The 22823-nt window shown below is 41.7% G+C and overlaps 1 protein-coding gene across 1 annotated transcript; it reads left to right on the forward strand.

The window, feature by feature from the left end:
* Window positions 1-2442: 2442 nt before the first annotated feature.
* Window positions 2443-13609, forward strand: tmem200a (transmembrane protein 200A). Its single transcript, XM_024000190.2, has 2 exons — window positions 2443-3386; window positions 10422-13609. The coding sequence occupies exon 2, from the start codon at window positions 10442-10444 to the stop codon at window positions 11942-11944; it is 1503 nt and encodes a 500-aa protein (XP_023855958.1). The 5' UTR covers window positions 2443-3386; window positions 10422-10441; the 3' UTR covers window positions 11945-13609.
* The last annotated feature ends 9214 nt before the right edge of the window (window positions 13610-22823 follow it).

Consider the following 22823-nt stretch of genomic DNA (forward strand, 5'->3'; position numbering starts at 1 on the left):
CTGTATCCCCTTACGGTCAGATGCCAAGAAATTGGCATACCAGGCGGTGATCCACCTGGTCAGGATGCTCTCGATGGTGCAGCTGTAGAACTTTTTGAGGATCTGGGGACCCATGCCAAATCTTTTCAGTCTCCTGAGGGGGAAAAGGTTTGGCGTGTTCTCTTCACGGCTGTCTTAGTGTGTTTGGACCATGATAGATCGTTGGGGATGTGGACACCAAAGAACTTGAAACTCTCGACCCGCTCCACTACAGCCCCGTCGTTGTTAATGGGGGCCTGTACGGCCCGCCTTTTCCTGTAGTCCACAATCAGCTCCTTTGTCTTGCTCACATTGAGGGAGAGGTTGTTGTCCTGGCACCACACTGCCAGTTCTCTGACTTCCTCCCTATAGGCCGTCTCATCGTTGTCGGTGATCAGGCCGACCACTGTTGTGTCGTCAGCAAACTTAATGATGGTGTTGGAGTCGTGTTTGGCCATGCAGTTGTGGGTGAACAGGGAGTACAGGAGGGGACTAAGTACACACCCCTGGGGGGCCCCAGTGTTGAGGATCAGCGTGGCAGATGTGTTGTTGCCTACCCTTACCACCTTGGGGAGGCCCATCAGGAAGTCCAGGATCCAGTTGCAGAGGGAGGTGTTTAGTCCTAGGGTCCTTAGCTTAGTGATGAGCTTTGTGGGCACTATGGTGTTGAACACTGAGCTGTAGTCAATGAACAGCATTCTCACATAGGTGTTCCTTTTGTCCAGGTGGGAAAGGGCACTGTGGAGTGCGATTGAGATTGCGTCATCTGTGGATCAGTTGGGGCGGTATTCGAATTGGAGTGGGTCTAGCACTCACTCTATCGATGTGAGTGCTACGGGGCGGTAATCATTTAGGCAGGTTACTTTCGCTTCCTTGGGCACAGGGACTATGCTGGTCTGCTTGAAACATGTAGGTATTACAGACTCAGTCAGGGAGAGGTTGAAAATGTCAGTGAAGATACTTGCCAGTTGGTCCGCGCATGCTTTGAGTACACGTCCTGGTAATCCATCTATGCCCGCGGCTTTGTAAATCGGGCTACCGAGAGCGTTATCACACAGTCATCCAGAACAGCAGGAATCAGGAGGATAGAATTATGGTCAGATTGGCCAAATGGAGCGCGGGGAAGAGCTTTGTATGCATCTCTGTGTGTGGAGTAAAGGTGGTCTGGAGTTTTGTCCCCTCTGGTTGCACATGTGACGTGCTGGTAAGAATTTGGTAAAACTGATTTAAGTTTGCCTGCATTAAAGTCACCGGCCACTAGAAATGCCGCTTCTGGCTAAGCGTTGTCTTGTTTGCTTATGGCCTTATAGAGTTGGTTGAGTGCGGTCTTCATTCCAGCATCGGTCTGTGGTGGTAAATAGACGGCTACGAATAATATAGATGAGAACTCTCTTGGTAGATAGTGTGGTCTACATTTTATCATAAGGTACTCTACCTCAGGCGAGCAATACCTCGAGACTTCTTTAATATTAGACATTGCGTACCAGCTGTTATTGACAAAAAGACACACACCCCCCACCCCTCGTCTTACCAGACGTAGCTTCTCTGTTCTGCCAGTGCATTGAAAATCTCTCCAGCTCTATATTATCCGTGTCGTTGTTCAGCCACGACTCGGTGAAACATAAGATATTACAGTTTTTAATATCCCGTTGGTAAGATAATCATAATTGTAGATCATCAGTTTTATTTTCCAATGATCGCTTGTTAGCAAGTAGAATTGATGGCAGTGGGAGTTTACTCTCTCACCTATGGATTCTCAAAAGACAGTCTGATCTTCGTCCTCCTTTCCTCTGTCTTTTCTCCATGCAAATGACGGGGATCTGGGCCTGTTCCCGGGAGAGCAGTTTCTCGTCGGACTCGTTAAAGGAAAAAGATTCTTCCAGTTTGTGCTGTCCAGAAGTTATTTCAGTCATAAGAGACGGTAGCAGCAACATTATGTACAAAATAAGTACAAAAATAAGTTACAAACAATGCAAAAAAACAAACAAAATAGCACAATTTGTTACGGGCATGTAACACGTCAGACATTCTCTTCGGCACCATCTTAACAATGCTTAACAAACCCTGAGAATTCCAAACAAGGACCAGAGGGGTTGGGAGACAGAATAGGCGTAGCCCCTCTTTAAAACCCTTTCTTAGCCCCTCAACCCCAAAGGCTGAAGTGGAACCTAACAATACTAGAAGTTGGGTTAGTCCCATTTCAAATGAGAACATTTAGGCAGTATCACAGTGGAGAAATTATTATAAAAACCCAGCAACGTACACTTTAAGCCCTAGCTCTCTCGAAGCCCCCAGTGAATATGTTTTTTTTTTGTATCCAGTTGAGCCAGACTTGCATTGCATAAACACAGGAAATGACAGACTCAAACATCTGCAACATTTCGATATAGATCTCTGGGCTTTTAACCCTTTAATTGCTCCTGCTACAATAAGCTACAGTTGGTTGTTTACTCCGAGTGTGCTTGCTCATCACAGCATGTAGGCAGTAGGAACAGGGAATGAGTTTAATCTGGATTCAGTGGCTATATAGGCTATTATATCTGTGTTATGGAGACATTATAAATGATTGCATTCTTAAATGGTCATCATCAAAGGACTTGGTTAACTCAATCATTTGCATCTCCAGATTGAAAGCAACATGCAGGGAGCTTAGATTACTACTTGTTATCAATATTTGCATCAATTACTGTCTTTGCATTGGCGACATTGTAAACTATTATGGTAATATTGTATTCAGATGCTTGACCTCTCCACGCATATATTATTCAAATAAGTTTTCTCTTGTATTTTTCTACTCACTGTGGGAGTACAATGCTTTTCCTAGTCTACATCCCAAATAAATGCATTAATCCGAGCTGAAGCCAGCTGGTGGAGAGAGCCTATCTACAGGCTACCATTCCATGGAGGAAATGAAAGTGGACATAAGGCGTCTTGGTTCTACTCCTAAAGGATTCACAGCGCTTTGTCCCCAGATGTGAATACGTTAATGTTAGTGGGCTCAACAGAACACGGATTTGATTTGTTATAGTCGACTGTGTGTGGATCACCGGGCTTTAGTGACAAAAAGTTGAGAAGGTTGACAGTAAAACAATAGTAGACATTCTCTGCGCCTTGCGCAGCTTGGAGCAGTTAGTACAGCCGTGTGGCCAACAGTCCAGGTGCGCGTTTTGGAAATGGAGCGAAACATTGAAACCTTTTCTCTTTGGAAGTTTATTCTTTTTCGTATCGGCACTCGATTATAGATGTAATGGGAATACAAACGGACATAGCAAGCCAACCATGAGTGTTGAGAAACATGGCTTGCGTTATCATTTTCCATGCGTAATGGGCAAATAACACCAGCTAGAAAGAAGCACCATATTTTACAGGTAAGAAACAATTACATTATTCTTCAAGAAAAACGTATTGTCCTCGATGGCCTTTTCTGTAATAAAATAACGATTATTTACATGGTTCTATTTGAACCTTTCTTTAAACAGATGTTTTCATCTATCGAATCCATTGACTGGGTAGTCTCATGGAGCTGCGCTCGTAGCAAATATCATTTCTATCCTTCTCACCACTTTGATCTCTCAATTTTTCTTTTATTCTGGTGAATTCAAAATTCCTCCCCATCGTTTCATCACAGGCTATTATTAAGTCGCTCTGGATAAGAGCGTCTGCTAAATGACTTAAATGTAAATGTAAATAGCTGTTTTAAACAATTTACCCGGCAGGCATTTTTTAAATGAAAATGGGAACATAGCTGCAAATATTCTATTGATCTGGTGTTTGTAGGTTTTACATACTGTATCTCTACACGTGCACATGCAGTGATTGATTGTATTATTGTTTATTGCATTACTGTGCAAATGATTCATTTTCTTGGAACCAGCGGTACCATTACACCGCCCACCCACACACTGCATACACGCGCCCGTCTAGAAGTTACTGACACGGCTCTCTCTCTCTCTCTCTCTCTCGCACTCACTCTCTAATCCAGACATTATGCAGCGTCTGGAACAACACCTCCCACTTCAACCTGGACTCATGGGTAGATGTAACCTAGTAAATGTAAATCCGAGACACTCCAATTAGAGTGATATGTTATGTTTCATATGGTATCATCCATTTTATATGATATGTTACAAATAACAATATGTTGTGGCTAATGTTAGCTAGGTGGATAATGCTAACGTTAGCTAGGCTAGATGTTAGGGGTTAGGGTTAGGGTTAAAGTTAGGAGTTAGGTTAAAGGGTTAGGGTTAGGGTTATGGGAATGGTTGACTTACTTCACCATCTGTCTTATGTAACCATACCAAACATATCATACTAGTTTAGCGTCACAGATGTACATTTACTATGTTACGTCTAGTCTATGAGACCAGGCTGCCCCCTTGATCACACCAATAATGCTCTGACCACAATCCTCCTCCTCATCTCATCTGCTATGGCTGCAGTCAATAAATCATTTGCCAAAGCAGCAAGGGAATTTTTGATTATATGCCATTTTCCTTCAACATTTTGCATTATCTGATCATTTAAACTCATGTCAAGTTTGACACATTACAATCTGAGAAGACCAGATTTGGTTTTCAACACTCAACACACATATATATCTTCACTGACACCCTGACATATCATTGTCTGTTTTTCATCTATTCTGTTTTTATCTCTGACAGAATAGTCTTTTCACGTCCACGGATGTTTATGATTCTCATGGGCTGTCCTACTCTTATTAGATTTCCTGTGTGTCCTTTTGCAAAAAAATATGTGGCATTCAAGCAATGTTCTATGTTCCAAACACATCGTTAAAAAGAAGAAAAGAAAGTCAACAGGAACTGCACTCTCCGATTTATTGATATAATCCACCCCCTGCCGCCCACTGCTCCTCTCTCGCCTCATCCTGGTATTTAATGGTGAACTTTAGATAAGTCGACATCAAAAGGCTACACCACCCACACCTGCTTTCAGACCTAATGTTGGGTGGGGGGGGGGGGGGGGACTGGGTGGGTGGGGGATGGATACAGTCAGAGAAGTGGGTCATACAACTGTCATGCATCCGCCCAAGAGTCTCCTCTCTGTCTGCAATGGGAATAACACATTTTTGTAGATTCGAACATATGACATCTAGTATTTTCACCATGCAATCATGTGCAGTAACCATAAACTACTAAGGAAGTGCCTTGAGGGATCTACTCAGATGCAGGGTTGGGTAGGTTATTTTCTAAATGTAATCTGTTAGTTACTAGTTACCTGTCCAAAATTGTTATCAAATAAAGTAACTTTTGGATTACCCAAACTCGGTAAAGTAATCTGATTACCTTCCGTTTCTTTGAGATTACTTTCCCCTTAAGAGGCATTAGAGAAGACTAACATGTATGTTACCAATTGAACAACATCTATTGCAGGATAAATCAATGTTAAAGTTTACATAACTGGCCATATTTGGATGTTACATTTATGGATGTTAAAGTTATGCAGGCTTCTTCCAACCCATCGCTTTCTATTACATATAATAATATGATTAAATTATAACTTTACATTAAAAACAAAAGTCTATCAGAATTCCAGTCATTCCAATAAATGTTACACACCTTGATCTTTAAGAATAGGACTTGGAAATATGGAGGTATAGATTAGCTAAATTGTTTTACCTGAGCGTGACCCCAAAACTAAGGACATATTAGCTAGCCCTACTCTGTTGTTTGTGATTTTGTTGTCATGGAGGACTGATTGGACTCATTGATTCCGGTTGAACAATAAATGCTGCCCTCATGGAATGGCATGCTTTGAGCAATACTGAGAAGTGCTATTTACAGTACATGTGAAAAATGAATGTCATATGCTGCATTTGCTATAGGCCTATTGTTAACCTTTTTGTTGGTGACACTTTGATATCTTGATAGTATGCAGCTGTTTAAAGGGCAAATCCACAGATGAAACAATAACAAAACGGTGCCCCGCCTCTGTTTTGGTAAAAAGCTGAGGGATGGGCCTGGAGAAATGTAACCACTCTCAGATTAATAGAAAAAGCTATGGATGCAAGGACTGACCATCCGTGATATAAAATGTTTTGTTTTAACCATGTTATGAGGCTATATAGTGTTTGTTTACATTTACAATGTTTACAATGAGCTTGTAATTTAACCCACAAATGCTGATGCTCCAGATACTCAACTAGTCTAAAGAAGGCCAGTTTTATTGCTTCTTTAATCAGAACAACAGTTTTCAGCTGTGCTAACATAATCGCAAAAGGGTTTTCTAATGATCAATTAGTCTTTTAAAATGATAAACTTGGATTAGCTAACACAACGTGCCATTGGATCACAGGAGTGATGGTTGTTGATAATGGGCATCTGTACGCCTATGTAGATATTAAAAATCAGCCGTTTCCAGCTACAATAGTCATTTACAACATTAACAATGTCTACACTGTATTTCTGATCAATTTGATGTTATTTTAATGGACAACAGATGTCCTTTTCTTTAAAAAACAAGGCCATTTCTAAGTGACCCCAAACTTTTGAACAGTAGTCGGAAGTTTACATACACCTTAGCAAATAAATTTAAACTCAGTTTTTCAAAATTCCTGACATTTAATCCTAGTGAAAAARCCCTGCCCTGTCAATTAGGATCACCACTTTATTTTAAGAATGTGAAATGTCAGAATAATAGTAGAGAGAATGATTTATTTCAGCTTTTATTTCTTTCATCACATGTCGAGTGGGTCAGAAGTTTACATACACTCAATTAGTATTTGGTAGCATTGCCTTTAAATTGTTTAACTTGGGTCAAACGTTTCAGGTAGCCTTCCACAACCTTCCCACAATAAGTTAAATGAATTTGTCCCATTCCTCCMGACAGAGCTGGTGTAACTGAGTCAGGTTTATAGGCCTCCTTGCTCGCACGGTTTGCAACTGCACATGGGGACAAAGATCGTAGTTTTGGGAGAAATGTCCTCTTGTCTGATGAAACAAAAATATAACTGTTTGGCCATAATGACCATCGTTATGTTTGGAGGAAAAAGGGGGAAGCTTGAAAAAGCGTGTGCGAGCAAGGAGGCCTACAAAACTGACTCAGTTACACCAGCTCTGTCAGGAGGAATGGGCCAAAATTATTATTATTCTGACATTTCACATTCTTAAAATAAAGTGGTGATCCTAACTGACCTAAGACAGGGAATTTTTACAAGGATTAAATGTCAGGAATTGTGAAAAACTGAGTTTAAATGTATTTTGCTAACGTGTATGTAAACTTCCGACTTCAACTGTATAAATACAAAAATGGATGTAGCAACTACAGATTGGAAGACCATTGGAAGACATAGCTCGGACTGTAGCATACAAAAGCCTGTTCCTGCTATTTTCCCGCGATCTATCAGGGCTCCCGAGTGGCGCAGCGGTATAAGGCACTGCATCTGAGTGCTCGAGGCATCACTACAGACCCTGGTTTGATTCCAGGCTGTATCACAACCAGGCCGTGATTGGGAGTCCCATAGGGCGGCGCACAATTGGCCCAAAGTGGTTAGGGTTTGGCCGGGGTAGGCCTTCATTGTAAATAAGAATTTGTTCTTAACTGACTTCCCTAGTTAAATAAAGGTTAAATAAAGTAATTTAAAAAACATTTGGTGTGTCATCATAGTGGTCTCTGACTTGTGGTCAGACTCGCTCAGGTGGTAAAAACATGGCTAAAAATTGTCAATGCTGATTTGAATATCATTGAGCATCCTTTCTGAATTTAAAAGTAATCCTCAAAGTAATCATCTAGTTTTTCAAAAGTATCTGTAATCTGATAACAATATTTATGGTGGTAATGGACGGATTACAGTTACCGTTTTTTGCAATCCCTTACATGTAACGGATTACATTACAAAATTAACAGGTGTGCCTTCTTAAAAGTTTATTTGCAATTTCTTTCCTTCTTAATGCGTTTGAGCCAATCGGTTGTGTTGTGACAAGGTAGGGGTGGTATACAGAAGATGTTTTTTTTTACCAAATAGGGCTAAGTCCATATTATGTCAAGAACAGCTCAAATAAGCAAAGATAAATGACAGTCCATCATTACTTTAAGACATGAAGGTCAGTCAATATGGAACATTTCAAGAACTTTGAAAGTTTCTTCAAGTGCAGTCGCAAAAACATTCACGCACTATGATGAAACTGGCTCTCATGAGGACCGCCACAGGATTGGAAGACCCAGAGTTACCTCTGCTGCAGAGGATAAGTTCATTACAGTTACCAGTCTCAGAAATTATAGCCCAAATAAATCTTCACAGAGTTAAAGTAACAGACACATCTCAACATCAACTGTTCAGAGGAGACTGTGTGAATCAGGCCTTCATGGTCGAATTGCTGCAAAGAAACCACAACTAAAAGGACACCAATAATAAGAAGAGACTTGATTGGGCCAAGAAACACGAGCAATGGACATTAGGCCGGTGGAAATGTGTCCAAATTGGAGATTTTTGTTTCCAACCGCCGTGTCTTTGTGAGACACGGTGTGGGTGAACGGATGATCTCCGCATGTGTATTTCCCACAGTAAAGGACTGAGGGAGGAGGTGTTATGGTGTGAAGGTGCTTTGCTGGTAACACCGTCTGTGATTTATTTAGAATTCAAGGCACACTTACCCAYCATGGCTACCACAGCATTCTGCAGCGATACACCATCCCATCTGGTTTGGGCTTAGTGGGACAGACGATCATTTGTTTTTCAACAGGACAATGACCCAACACACCTCCAGGCTGTGTAAGAGCTATTTGACCAAGGAGAGTGATGGAGTGCTGCATCAGATGACCTGGCCTCCACAGTCCCCCGACCTCAACCAAATTGAGATGGTTTGGGATGAGTCGGACCGCAGAGTGAAGGAAAAGCAGCCAACAAGTGCTCAGCATATGTGGGAACACCTTCAAGACTGCTGGAAAAGCATTCCAGGTGAAGCTGGTTGAGAGAATGCCAAGAGTGTGCAAAGCTGTCAGCAAGGCAAAGAGTGGATATTTGAAGAATATCGAAAATCAAATATAAAATATATTTTGATTTGTCTAACACTTTTTTGGTTACTACATTATTCCATATGTGTTATTTCATAGTTTTGATGTCTTCACTAATATTCTACAATGTAGAAAATAGTAAAAATAAAGAACCTAAAACTTATGACCGGTAGTGTAAATATTCCCTATAGAGCGAGAGTGTGCTCCTCGGACACACTCTGGTGTGTAAACATGACAACCTGTCCACACTACAGTACCTCCTGTTGTTAGTGCTGACAGAGAGAGGATGTTGATGATTCCCTCCACCCACCTCTTGGTGAAACACCATGTTACTGCACCTCTCCTGCCTTCAACCTGGTTGTTGGTACTTTTGAAGGGGTTTTATTGGATACACTGAATGAGATGACCGTTCCTAAAAAGATAACATATTTCTCCCATAAGTTGATTGTCACGGTCCATTGGCAAATGTTGAAATATGATGGTGTATGGTAGTCAGTACGGTTGAGTACTGAGTAGTACTGACCAGTGCTGCTTGTGTTAGCTGAGGCTCTATTTTACTGTAAAATATTTCAAGGTCCCTTGTGAGTCATCTCCATTGATAGACTGCCATAACTAATTCTATACTTTTTAATTTAAGATCCGTTTAACATCATAGGGACTAAGTAACGGCCTCTTATATTTCTTTAAACCCTTCTACTAGGAAATGAGATGTTCCTCCTGAGATGACAAATAGATGGAGTAATTTGGAAAAGAGAATCTGTGCGTGCTTGTCTGTGGTGTCTGTAAGAGAGAAAGCGAGACAGTGACAGATTTAATTACTTAAAAATCCTACAATGTGATTTTCTGGATTTTTGTTTTAGATTCCGTCTCTCACAGTTGAAGTGTACCTATGATAAAAATGACAGACCTCTACATGCTTTGTAAGTAGGAAAACCTGCAAAATCGGCAGTGTATCAAATACTTGTTCTCCCCACAGTATATAAGAGAGAGATACAAACAGCTGGAGCGGAAAAGGCAGGGGACATGTGTAAATGTAAAGTGCTATATCGCAGCTAAATCTGGATTCATTCGCTCACAAACATAATGCAATTTGCCATTTCAATCATCATTTTGGCTTCCAAAAAAGTCCTCCTTTCTTTTAGCGAGGAAAAACAAAGAGGGCAAACACTAGATGCCAGATGAATTGTTGCCTACGGGCTGTGACTAGAATTAATATTAGAACATAATTGTCATCATTCTTAATTACCAAAGCAAGCTAATGCTTTCTGCAGATGCTGTTCCCAGCTTGATGACGCCCCCCAAAAGGTTAAGGTTGCTCTGCCTCCCACCATGGGAATACCAGGAGGACAGTGCCAGCAACCCAGCAACTAGAGAAGAGACATCAGTAAACATACCAGATGCGTCTCACTTCCCTTCTCTGTTTGTCTTTACAGGGCCGTGGACAGCGGTAGTGATGATTTCAGCTGGTGGAGTGATTACGGGTCACCTTGCTGCACTGAAGAGGCAGGACTCGGCCCGCTCCCAACACCACCTGCCCATRCAGTCCCCAGCCCCAGGAGAGGCCCAGGAGAAGAGGAGGGCCAAGCGCAAACCCAGGGCCGACGTAGTGGTGGTCAGGGGAAAGATCCGCCTCTACTCTGCCTCTGGGTTCTTCCTCATCCTGGGTGTATTGATCCTGCTGATGGGCATCGCCATGGCCGTGCTGGGCTACTGGCCACACAGAGAGGACCTCGCAGCGGCCAACGCCAAACTATCCACCAACGACACTAGGGTGACCCGGGAGGAAAGCGGTACACTGGCCCAGTTCTTTGAGCAGCACCTGCACTCTGAGAAGATGAAGATGCTTGGCCCCTTCACCATGGGTATCGGTATCTTCATCTTCATCTGTGCCAACGCCATCCTGCACGAAAACAGGGACCGGGAGACCAAGGTGATCCACATGAGAGACATGTACTCCACCGTCATCGACATCCACAGCCTGAGGATCAAAGAGCACAAGTACATGAACGGGGCCTACTCAGGCTCTTGTAGGGAGCATGAGGTCCGGACCTATGAGAACCAGTGTGCCTCCAAGCTTGCTGCTAACACCCTGCTAGGGTTCCCCGGCATGGGGAACAATGTGAGGGTGTCTCGCAGGGCCAGCTCTACGGAGGACGAGGAGGGTCTTCTCAACGAGGCCAAAGGGGGGCATGGTCTCCTGCCTTCATTCTACAGAGAGCGCTCTGGCTCCATCTTTGGTCTGCAGCATGAGGGCAGCCGCCACAGGGACGAGAAGAGCAGCTTCCCCAAGAGATGCCAGACCAGGTCAATCGTCTCGTCCTCGATCAGCGCTTTCACCTTGCCCGTTATCAAGCTCAACAACTGTGTGATCGACGAGCCTGACATGGACAACATCACAGAGGACCTGGAGCACATTAGTGTTAGGTCCCGACCCCCCTCTGTGGAGTCCCTGGCTGTGCCTGTCCCGGCAGACATTGCCAAAGCCTACAAACCTCCCGACGTCATGCTCCTCAGGAGTAACTCAGCCACAGAGTCCCACTCCTTCTCGTCCTCTCATAGCTCTCTGTCCCCAGGCTCTGCCAGTGGGAGGTACCTGTCCCCCGGGACTGCCCGCAAGGACTTCGGCTCCAACAACTCCCTCCACATGCTGTCTTCTCACTCCAAGTCTCTGGACCTGGATCGAAGGCCCACCACCCTAACAGTGAAGCCAGAGCAGAGGAAACATCCCAGCTGGCCCCGGCTGGACCGCAGCAACAGTAAAGGCTACATGAAGCTGGAGAACAAGGAGGATCCTATGGACAGACTGCAGCTGCCCCAGGTAGCAGTCAAACAGGATTACACCAAGAAAGAGAAACTGCTCATGATCTCCAGGTCTCACAATAACCTCAGCTTTGAACACGATAAGCAGTTCATGAGCAACACTATGAAACGAGGGAGCTCTGAGACCAGGTTTTAAATGGAACTCTTACAAAACCTGGTCTCAGACGTGTTTGTGCTGTCTTGCCAACTCCTATYGTCATTTCCACCTGATGAGGACCATATGAGTTGGCAAGAAAGCACAAACACATCTGGTTCCAGGCTATATGAAGCCCACTACTTGGACCTAAATCTAACAATGTGTTTGTTTGTGTGACAAGATCATTCTGCAATACAATTCTAGCTGTTCACTGTCAGTGTTGCTTAGTAAATTGTAAGTGTGATCACATGTCGTTTTGGGATGGAGCTCTCAGGTAGTCCGTCTGTTTGCAGTCTAAAGAAAGAGTGGCTGTGTTKCGTGTGTGAGCTGTTTGCAGCACAAATCAATTCATACATTTTTTCAAATTAGGTTCAAAGTGAACTTAGAAGTACAGAAACCTACACCATTAACTTGTGGTTTTTCTTGTCACGTTTCTATAGTCTGTGTGTTGTTGCAACACGCTGTACTTTTTGTTCAAACTGGTCAGTGTACGTACAAGAGTTGTTTAGATATTTTGCTATGGAGCTTTTAATAATGTATTGTTCTCAACACACATTGCTATTTTTTTTWAAGAAAAAGGCGTAAAATGTACCATTTACAAATTTCTCCGAATAAAATTAAGCTTTTCAATGAGTAACATTTGTCTTTAATGATAGCATATACTATTTTGCTCTCCACCGCCTTGGAAATGTGCTATGTATTCACAGAAAAGTATGTAACCTTGCCTTAGTGGATGTATTTTAAACACAAAGATAGAATCAATACTATAAACAGTACAGAGTATTTCTGCTCGCATCTGTTTTTCTGATGTTCCTTTCGTCTCTTGAATTCTGAAAGTGAATGAACTGAGAAATTCTCCTAACATTTGCTTTCTCGCCCCACAAACTTTGAATCTGTTGAGAAGGGAAAATATTTTATCTTTGGCAAGGAAGTAAATAGCATTCCCATGTTGAATAATAGGAGATCTGGGAGTATCGAATTGGGAGCTGCCAGAATAGAGAGGAGTCTCATAAGATGGTTCCATCTGGAGGGGGAGTGAACCAAGATGTGTGCGACTTCCAGGAAGCCTGATATTTAAACAAGGATTGCATATTGTCAATACGAACAGGAGAAACTGTGCCATGTGCATGTTCAGGATCTGATATATTTTCCATGTTTTCTTAAGCTGAAATGTCTATCTGACTGTAATTAGAAAGATATTGGATTTAATATTTTTGTGTCCCCTATTTATTATCTGTAAGAGGTGGTATTTTGTAAAACAGCAATCAATGAAACATTGGATGTCTGGGTGCAAGTCTATTTTGGACAGGTGGAGTGGCGTGAATTCCAATCCGCCTCTCATATTCTTCAAAAATACAGCCTCTGCCTTGCCGATTTGGTCTGTTATTGCTATGCTCTCTTAGCATGGGTAGACTATTCACAATATATCATCTTCCCATAAGCCACTTCTAAAATAATAAGGTAATATCATCCCACTGAGCACACACTGTTCAAATCAACATTGTTTCCACGTAATTTCAATGAAACTATGTTGAACCAACGTGGAATAGACATTGAATTGACATCTGTGCCCAGTGGGATATGATGAAGCATTGACTAATCCTCTGATGTTCTTAAGTAGTGAATGTTACTTCATGCAAAGTAATAAAGAGTATCTTTTGCTTTGATTTTGTACATTTTTAGAGAATATCGTGGCATATATAGGCTACTGTCCACACAACTCCCGCTCGGATACTCATCCTAAACAGAAAAAGGTTACAGATAAAGTTGGAGATAGTTTTGGATTTGAGAAGGAAGATAAAGTTTGACTGAGGCCATCTGTAGAGTTAGCATCAAAGCAAATAACATTGCGGCTTCAAACAACAATCAACAAACCAAAAAAGCCAATATCTATTTCAGCATAAATATGATATCAAAATAAAAAAAAGTACTTTGTTAGTTCTGCCTCATTGCTAGATCCTCCCACCGGTGCTCCTTGGGGACTCCCCTGTCACTGACGACAAATTACCTTTGCGGAGCAGGGCAGGCCAGGGTTAATTGGTAGGAGCTGAGAAGCCTTGGGGTTTGGACCTCACTCACTCACCAGGGGAATGGGAGCGTTGGGTGAGACCCTGGCCTTCGGGATGCTATTCTAGCTCATTAGGACGTCAATCTGCAACACATTTCCGGCAGGGGTTTGGGACCCCCTCTGACTGCCATGGCAACAAAGGCACCCTCAGTATTTAAACCCAAATGCAGCGAGGCAGCTGCTTCAGGCATGCGACAAAGGAGAGCTGCAAAGGCTCATGTGTCAAAACAAGAGAAAAACATGAATATGATAAAGATTGCTTAAAATGTCATATAAATTTTACTGTCATTGATCCAGTAAGACAGTGTCTTGAAATGTGGATGTCTTCTTTATTCAGTTATTCAACGTTTGATAAAACTGCTACTTAGCCAAACTATTGAGCAAGCTAAGACTGTTTCTTGCCTCTATCTACTAATTGGCTTACCTTCTGTGAACTTCAGCACCTTGTTATTGTCRTTCATGTTTTAGGAAACTCCACCATTAGGCTGCAGCCAAGGTCACTCAGGGGCATTACACTCCTATTAATAATGTCTTGACTGAGTCACATGGCCTATCATTCCCCATCCTCGTTTTCCAGGAGGCGTGTTGGTAAACCAGAGAGTGTGACCTATCCTGTCCACACTAAGCTGAGGGTGTCGGGTGAATCAATGCTGGGGGTTTCGGGGGACTCGACCGTCTCATGAGGTCCACCTACTTCACATTCTAAACCATTGCAGTGAAATCAGTGACCCACCCTCCTGCCTCTATCTCTGAAGGCTCCTCTATGTTCAGGGGGGTCATGTCGTGTTTCAGTGAAATGCCATAACGAGTGCTTGATTGTGCCAAGAGTAGCCTATGAATCATTGTAGGCAGAGTAAATGTTTCATACTGCTTTTAAACACTGTATTGATTGAGAAAACGTCTGTAAGAGCTGGTTACACAGTTTGACTACATAATGGCCTTTATTAAGGGAGGGACTTCTTTGTCAGTGGCTACTGCTGTGCTGTGAATGGGCTGAGATTGTCATTGTTACCGGGTCCGTGCATAGCAATCAATGACAAGAAATAACATGCGTCTTGTCAAGTGTCGTGTTTTTGGCATCKTTAAAGTGATTTTAGTGATTTTATTTTATCAAATCAATTCTCTGTAATTATTATGTGATTGAACTAATCATGTAAATGTAATTAACTAGGAAGTCGGGGGACCAAGGAAAATCTTCAAATTACAAAGTTATAATATTTTAATATCTGATCAATTAGTCTTCTAATTAAGGAATTATTCTTTACCTCACGTTAGTCTCATTCCAAATGTCGTAAATAGTTGGTTATCTGCACAAACCCAGCCTTTACCATGAATCATCCATACATCAATTGTCTTAATCATTTATTTACTAACTAACTAAATAATCACATAAATGCACAAACAAACAACACAGTAGATATGGTTACAAGGAAATGATAGGGGAGGTTCCCTAGTGGGCTAAGCCGATATGARGGCTTGGTGGACAAAGGGAAGTGGGTGTGGACTGAAAAGGACAGGAAAGACAAAAGGAGTCACTACACCGTTTAGAATTATATTAATTTAAATGATAATCCTTTGCACATGAACGCTCACTCATTCGGGAATAATTGTAATCAATATATATTTACGCCCAGTGTGTCGTCGTGATCTCTGTTGGAATCGTCAGTCCTTCTGTTGGAGAGTTCAACCAAGTCTCTCTTTCTCTCTCTGCATCCCTGAAGATCAAAGTCTTTCGTGGTTAGAATGGATACTTCAGAGTACCATTCAGAAATTTTCTCATAGAATAGCTGTTTCGGCGGTTGTTGGTCTTCGTCTTTTGCTCTTATTCTGTAGGGATCAATAGTCAGAGTTTAACCATTTCCAGACGTGTAGCCAATGCTCCATGTGGTATGGTTAGGAATTCAACAACCATTTCAACCTTAGACCACAAAAACCTCAGTATAAGCTAACTCAAACTGTGCCCCCTCGGTGTCCATCGAGGTTCGCGTGGTCTGAAGAGGATTTCATCAGGAGGGGGTTTTATTCGTAACAATAGAAAAGCCGGGTCTATGACACCAGATCATGTCTGTGCTCACGGGGGACGGACCAATGACTTAAACTTTAAAGGGAATACAATTATCTTTCATTAACATCACCTTACATCATTTCACAAATAGTTTCAGCTTTACTCATTCATTTTATACAAGAATTAGATGCAAACTCCATAATTGAGAAATGTACATATACAGAGATATATTTATGTGTGTTTCCTGTCCTCTCTGAGGTCATCAAATGAAACACACTTGCATCAATGGACCATTCCCACCTTCTAACAAGTGGATCTTTTGTATCAAATTCCCATTTTAGGGATTTAGGAGTTCGCATGTGAAATCCTTTGTTCTCTCTGTGTGTCTCTCTTTCTGCATGGCCAGAGGGAGAGAGTCTCCTCCAGGAATTTACGACCTGAGATAACAGAACCTGGGTGTAGGAGAGAAAGAGAGAGAGAGAAAGGGGGATGCCACGAGCTATACCCAGAAAGGGCCAAGTCCTGACTCAAGTTTACAGCAAAGTGTGCGATGTCACTTCTATTTGAGGGTGTAAAGGCGGGTGTAAACTGTATGATGTCACTTTTATCTGAGGGTGTAATCACAGACTTTATACTCTACCTTTACACCCTCAGATAGAAGTGACAAGGCAGGGTGTAAACGGTGTGATGTCACTTCTATCTGAGGGTGTAAAGTGTGTGCCGTCATGAACTTTATGAAACTTGTTTCAACAACCCCTGCTGATAGGTGTTGCACAGTGAGTGGGTAACATGAATGATTCAGAGATCTTCCAGTCTGTATTGTTCACAGCAACAAAGGGTACAGTATGTAGACATATCTGTTTACATTCCCCATCTTCACTCCCCGTCAGCTTTTTTGACGTAATGGGTACATATGTACTGGAAATAGCTGCTCGCTGTTAGCTTCTAAACTTTCGACACTTAAGACATCAAGTCAATCATGTTGGTGTAAAACAATGTATATTTCTGTACCTGTCGGCTTTCATGTCGTCTTTTGAATTAGGATGAAATGGAGATGGAGTTAAAGTAGTTGTGGTACATTCAAACAGTATAAAAATGTCTTCTGGCATTTTCTTTATCTGCGTCAAGTAATGAATGCGATTAACAAGGATGGAAGGATAGATATGTAAATAAGTCTAGTTAGGAATGTAACAAAAATATTCTTGTCTGACTTTTCATTTTATATTAGTGGTAAAAAAGTTTGAAATATTTGTTTTGTGTAACATTTACCACATATGGCAGTTATCCAGTGAACGTTTGAAAGGTTTGACATTTGTTTAGAAGGTCAGGGCCCATGCCAATACTGCTCCACTCCCTACTGCATGGAATATGGAATGCAGAAATAGGATTCTAACCAGGTACAAATTAGCTCTAGTGTGTCTGTAAGAGGTAAATTAATGCAGTTGCTAATGTCACTATGAGAATGAGAGGATGCATCTTTATCCTGAATATCCTCCAAGCAGCTTATTAGGGCAGACCGCAGCTCCCTCCAAGCCTTCTGGGAAATGAAAGCGCTGCGATAACTAGGAAAGAGGGGCTGTGTGGGTAGCGTCTGGAACAGGGAAGCTGTTCAAGCTCTGAGCAGCTCTCACTCAATCAGCCCCCATCACATACCATTGTAAGCTCAGACCTCCGTTTGCACAGCGTGTGATGGTAACGTTGTCTACTACACTATCTGTGAAATGAGTGTGATGCTCACTTGTTTCAATGATATATCATTGTATCTAAGGTATTTAGGCGTTGGTTTTTGCTGGGAAGATAAAATTGACTTTTAGTACAGTATACTGCTGGGATTCATACAGCGAGGGAGACGGTGGTTGTTGTTCATTCAAGAGGAAAGACCTCATTGCCCAACTACTCACACTCCACATGCTTATTAATAAATGACATGCAGACACAGCCGAGAGAGAATATGTGGAGAAATGGATGGCTGAGCAAATATGAAGTGTGTCCTGCAGTATTCAAGAGTAGCTTCAAAGAGCGTGTCTATTGGCAGAAACATTTGCGCCTGCATTCTGTATCTAGCCATTTCTTCAAAGTGATACATTGTCGTTTCAGCGTGGGTTTTTAGACGTTGAACAACTCAGACATTTAATTGGGCCTGTGAAAAGGTGGTCCGATACAAACACCAGCCCATTATATGAAGGTAACGACATCCGCTGAGGCCTGCTGCGTTGCTTGCCCATCGAGTACCAGAGTCATGTACTGCGAGAGTTTAAGTGGAGGCCCACTCCCTTCTTCAAAAATCCTACCAGTACTGCGCTGGCATCATCTGCCCACACATCTAACCAAAAATGGAAACCATGCTCTGACTCACCCCCCACCAATCCCTCTAAAAATCAGCCAAGTAAATAGGATACTGAAGGTCACCCAGAGCATCTCGTTCCAGCTACACCTTCCTCCTCCATCCCTTGCTCTCATCACTCCCGGTCATTCTGTTCATTTTCCTTATTAAAGAAAAAGGCTTTACTGTACACATCAACACAGAGTGCTTGATTGGTTAACCTCATTCCCTCATAAAAACCTGTCTTGGGAACCAAAACAAGATGAATGAGGCAAGACATTTTCTTCTCTTCTCTTGTAATGTTGGATCCTGATTGAAGTGGGACGATTTGAGTTCCATTTAGAAATAGTTGTATCGTATAGTAGAAATTACACTACTATTTTCAGTCACATTTAAGTGGCTGAGAAAGGTAAACACATTTGAAAGTGTCTGATCATGATGTCCACTTCGAAAGCAGTTATCCCTCAAGCAGTGGCAGTTGTAGCTTGTATGGCTCCCTGGGCGAACCCCCTCTTCAGGCCCCCCCAAAAAGCACCATTCTGCACTAACTGTCATTTTTTTGTCAGACATTTGGAACACAAATAAATAATCATAACATTTAAAAKTATATAAATATAAAAAATATATACAAAAATAATCATAAATATCAAAAAGAATTAACAAAGACAAATAGAAACACGTGTTGATTTGGCACTCGAGCATCAATACATTACCCATCCCCCAACACTGTCAACCAAGAGTCAAGACTAAACCAGTTCACCTTGGTAGTGTGCAGACTGGTTTTATATTATTCTTAACGATTTCGCAGAAACCAGAAAAAAATGCAACAATATGTCTGTGAAAACTATATATTCACAGTATTATGAATAAATTGTGGTGTATTTGGTAGCATTTCGTAATGTGACTGATTTTACTAATTGCATTAGTACTGTACAAAGTTAGAGGTGTGCTATTTGATAGATTCCCCCGCTCCCCCTGCCTCGGGCTTCCAGTGGGGAGACCTGAGGTCAACCTACCCCCGCCCCCCTCCCCATCTCGTACTTCTGAGTGGGAGACCTTCCCAGGCAGTTGCCTGCCTAGCCCACTCCGACAAGGTTAATTGCCCCACAGTCCCACATGGTGACATGATATCATTGACATGATGTGCAAATGAGCGATAGAAAACCGATCACGCAAATGTCACCATTCCAAATGTTGTTGTGCGGGCGCCCCATGCCGCCCCTGGCGGCTGCCAATGTCACCTAGACCTAAATCCTCTACTGCCCTCAAGGATAAACCAGACGCCAATCAGCCTAAGTGGTCCTTGTTGTACACTTTCTTTCACAGTAAAATCTCTGAATTACTCACAGCAAGACTCAGATCCCTCTCATTACTTGAGTACAGAGCAACACACAATCACTTGCAACAGTGGCGGTCGGTGCTGTTTAAGATATGGGAGGCCATTTTTTTTATTTTTTATGAGCATGGCCTTATTTCTATTACAGCATATTGGATGACTGTCATTCACATTCACCCAGCTCAATGTAACATTGGTTTAGGCTACTACATGGTACTAAAATGTTCCCTATTCCCATCATGTTGCTACATCCTAGCCTATGAATGAAATATTACAATGTTGAAATTTGAGTAATCAAAGTGACATTGGCACATTCAATACCACCTTGCAATCTTGCCTGTATCTAGCTGATCAAGGATGTAATCATTAGTCCAGCAGTTGCAAACGAGTTTCTATTGGACAAATTCAGGTATGTTTATTCCCATTTTGTTCTGTTTGCTTCATTTTAAGAAATGTTTTTCAACAGAATCGGCAGGATGAATACACCCCTGATCACACAAGTTAGTAGACCTGCTACAATCATGCAGTACAGTGTACAGTCAGCAGCAAGCAGTTTAGCAGGTCCATCGGCGTGCCCCGGTGGCAATAAATGAATACAACTTAACTTAGAAGAGTTCCAGTGTGGGATAGCCATAGCCAGCTAGCTAACATAGCATCCCTCTCTGTTTGAGATGTGTTTTTGAGTAGGCTAAACTAGCTAGCCACATTCACTAGCTAAGTAAGTGAAAGCTATTTCTTTCTCCAAAATATCTCTTGCTTCTCCTTCATTTTTGAAGAAAATAATTTTTTCAAAACTGTTCAACTATTGTCTTTGGGTCAACTACTCATCACATTTTATGCACTGCAGTGCTAGCTAGCTGTAGCTTATGCTTTCAGTACTAGATTAATTTTCTGATCTTTTGATTGGGTGGACAACATGTCAGTTCATGCTGCAAGACCTCTGATAGGTTGGAGGATGTACTCTGGAAGTTGTCATAATTACTGTGTAAGTCTATGGAAGAGGGTGAGAACCACGAGCCTCCTAGGTTTGCATTAGAGTCAATGTACACAGAGGAGGACGAAAACTAGTTGTCCGCCAGCTACACCATGGTGCTACCCTACAGAGTGTTGTTGAGGCTAGTGTAGACCTTCATTAATCAATTATTTGGTCACATGTACATATATTGTGTATAGTTTTATCTAAAAAGGACAACTTTAAGGTTTCAATATTTTTATMAAATTCACTGATGAGGATGGTCGTCCCCTTCCTCCAAACCAAATCAAATCAAATTTTATTTGTCACATACGCATGGTTAGCAGATGTTAATGCAAGTATATCGAAATGCTTGTGCTTATAGTTCCGACAATGCAGTAATAACCAACGAGTAATCTAACCTAACAATTCCACAACTACTACCTTATACACACACAAGTGTAAAGGGATAAAGAATCTTGCATTGATTACATTGCACTCCACGAGGAGCCTGCCTGTTAGCGAATGCAGTAAGCTAAGTTGCTAGCTAGCATTAAACTTATCTTATAAAAAACAATCAATCAATGACTGTCATTGCTCCAATGTGTACTTAACCATAAACATCAATGCCTTTCTTCAAATCAATACACAAGTATATATTTTTAAACCTGCATATTTAGCTAAAAGAAATCCAGGTTAGCAGGCAATATTATCCAGGTGAAATTGTGTCATTTCTCTTGCGTTCATTGCACGCAGAGTCAGGGTATATYCAACAGTTTGGGCCGCCTGGCACTTTGCGAACTAATTTGCCAGAACTTTACGTAATTATGACAACATTGAAGGTTGTGCAATGTAACAGGAATATTTAGACTCATGGATGCCACCCGTTAGATAAAATATGGAACGGAATAAACGTTTTGTTTTCGAGGTGATAGTTTCCAGATTAGTCAAAGGTATATGGTTTAGAGAGAAATAGTCGACGCGTTATAATTCCTGTAATAACTTGCGGCTGAATTTGAAAGGGGTTCCTTCGTTATTTTACCGTTCARGTCTTCCATAGAGAATGTCTTGATCTACTTCAAATAAGGTCTGTGTTTCGTGCAGGCTTAAACCGCCTCGACGTTTTGATACTCGTGTAAATCTCACCAGGATAAGGTAACGTTTGTCAACATATTTTCATAAATCCACTCTACAAATTTTTGTCTTCGCTTATATTTAGCCAATATTGATCAGAGTTACCTTGTCCTATGGATATCTACACAGTTATAAAATTGGCACGGTGATGTAAGCCTACACTAAACACAGACCTTATTTTAAGTAAATCTAAAAATATCCTATGGAATAAATGAAGGAACCGCTTTTCAGATTTTGTGTCATGGGAATTATGACTCGCACTTTGGTTGTCAATTCTTACCATGCCCATTATTAAAATAGGATTTCCTGCAAATAGAAATTAAAGTTTTTGTTTTCAACATTCATCACAGGTAACTTAAACTCTATTTTTATTCAAACAGTTGAGAGTATTTGTCTCCTAAGCAGACTCTTCAGTATCATTGTCACTTCAGAGCTGTGTGTGTGTGTGTGTATTTATGTATTATATTAAGTTAAAATAATTGTTCATTGTTCATTCAGTATTGTTGCAATTGTCATTATTACAAAAATGTGTGTGTGTGTATGATATATATATATATATATATAAATAAATAAATAACATTATTATTATATATATTTTTTTTAAATAAATCGGCCGATTAATCGGTATCGGCTTTTTTTGTCCTCCAATAATCGGTATCGGCATTGAAAAATCATAATCAGTCGACCTCTATTGTTGTCCTTGATGATCTTTATGGCCTTCCTGTGACATCGGGTGGTGTAGGTGTCCTGGAGGGCAGGTAGTTTGCCCCCGGTGATGCGTTGTGCAGACCTCACTACCCTCTGGAGAGCCTTACGGTTGTGGGCGGAGCAGTTGCCGACCAGGCGGTGATACAGCCCGACAGGATGCTCTCGATTGTGCATCTGTAGAAGTTTGTGAGGGCTTTTGGTGACAAGCCGAATTTCTTCAGCCTCCTGAGGTTGAAGAGGCGCTGCTGCGCCTTCTTCACAACGCTGTCTGTGTGGGTGGGGACCAATTCAGTTTGTCCGTGATGCGTACGCCGAGGAACTTAAAACTTACTACCCTCTCCACTACTGTCCCG

The sequence above is a fragment of the Salvelinus sp. IW2-2015 genome, linkage group LG14 (assembly GCF_002910315.2).
Source record: "Salvelinus sp. IW2-2015 linkage group LG14, ASM291031v2, whole genome shotgun sequence".
NCBI lineage: Eukaryota > Metazoa > Chordata > Actinopteri > Salmoniformes > Salmonidae > Salvelinus > Salvelinus sp. IW2-2015.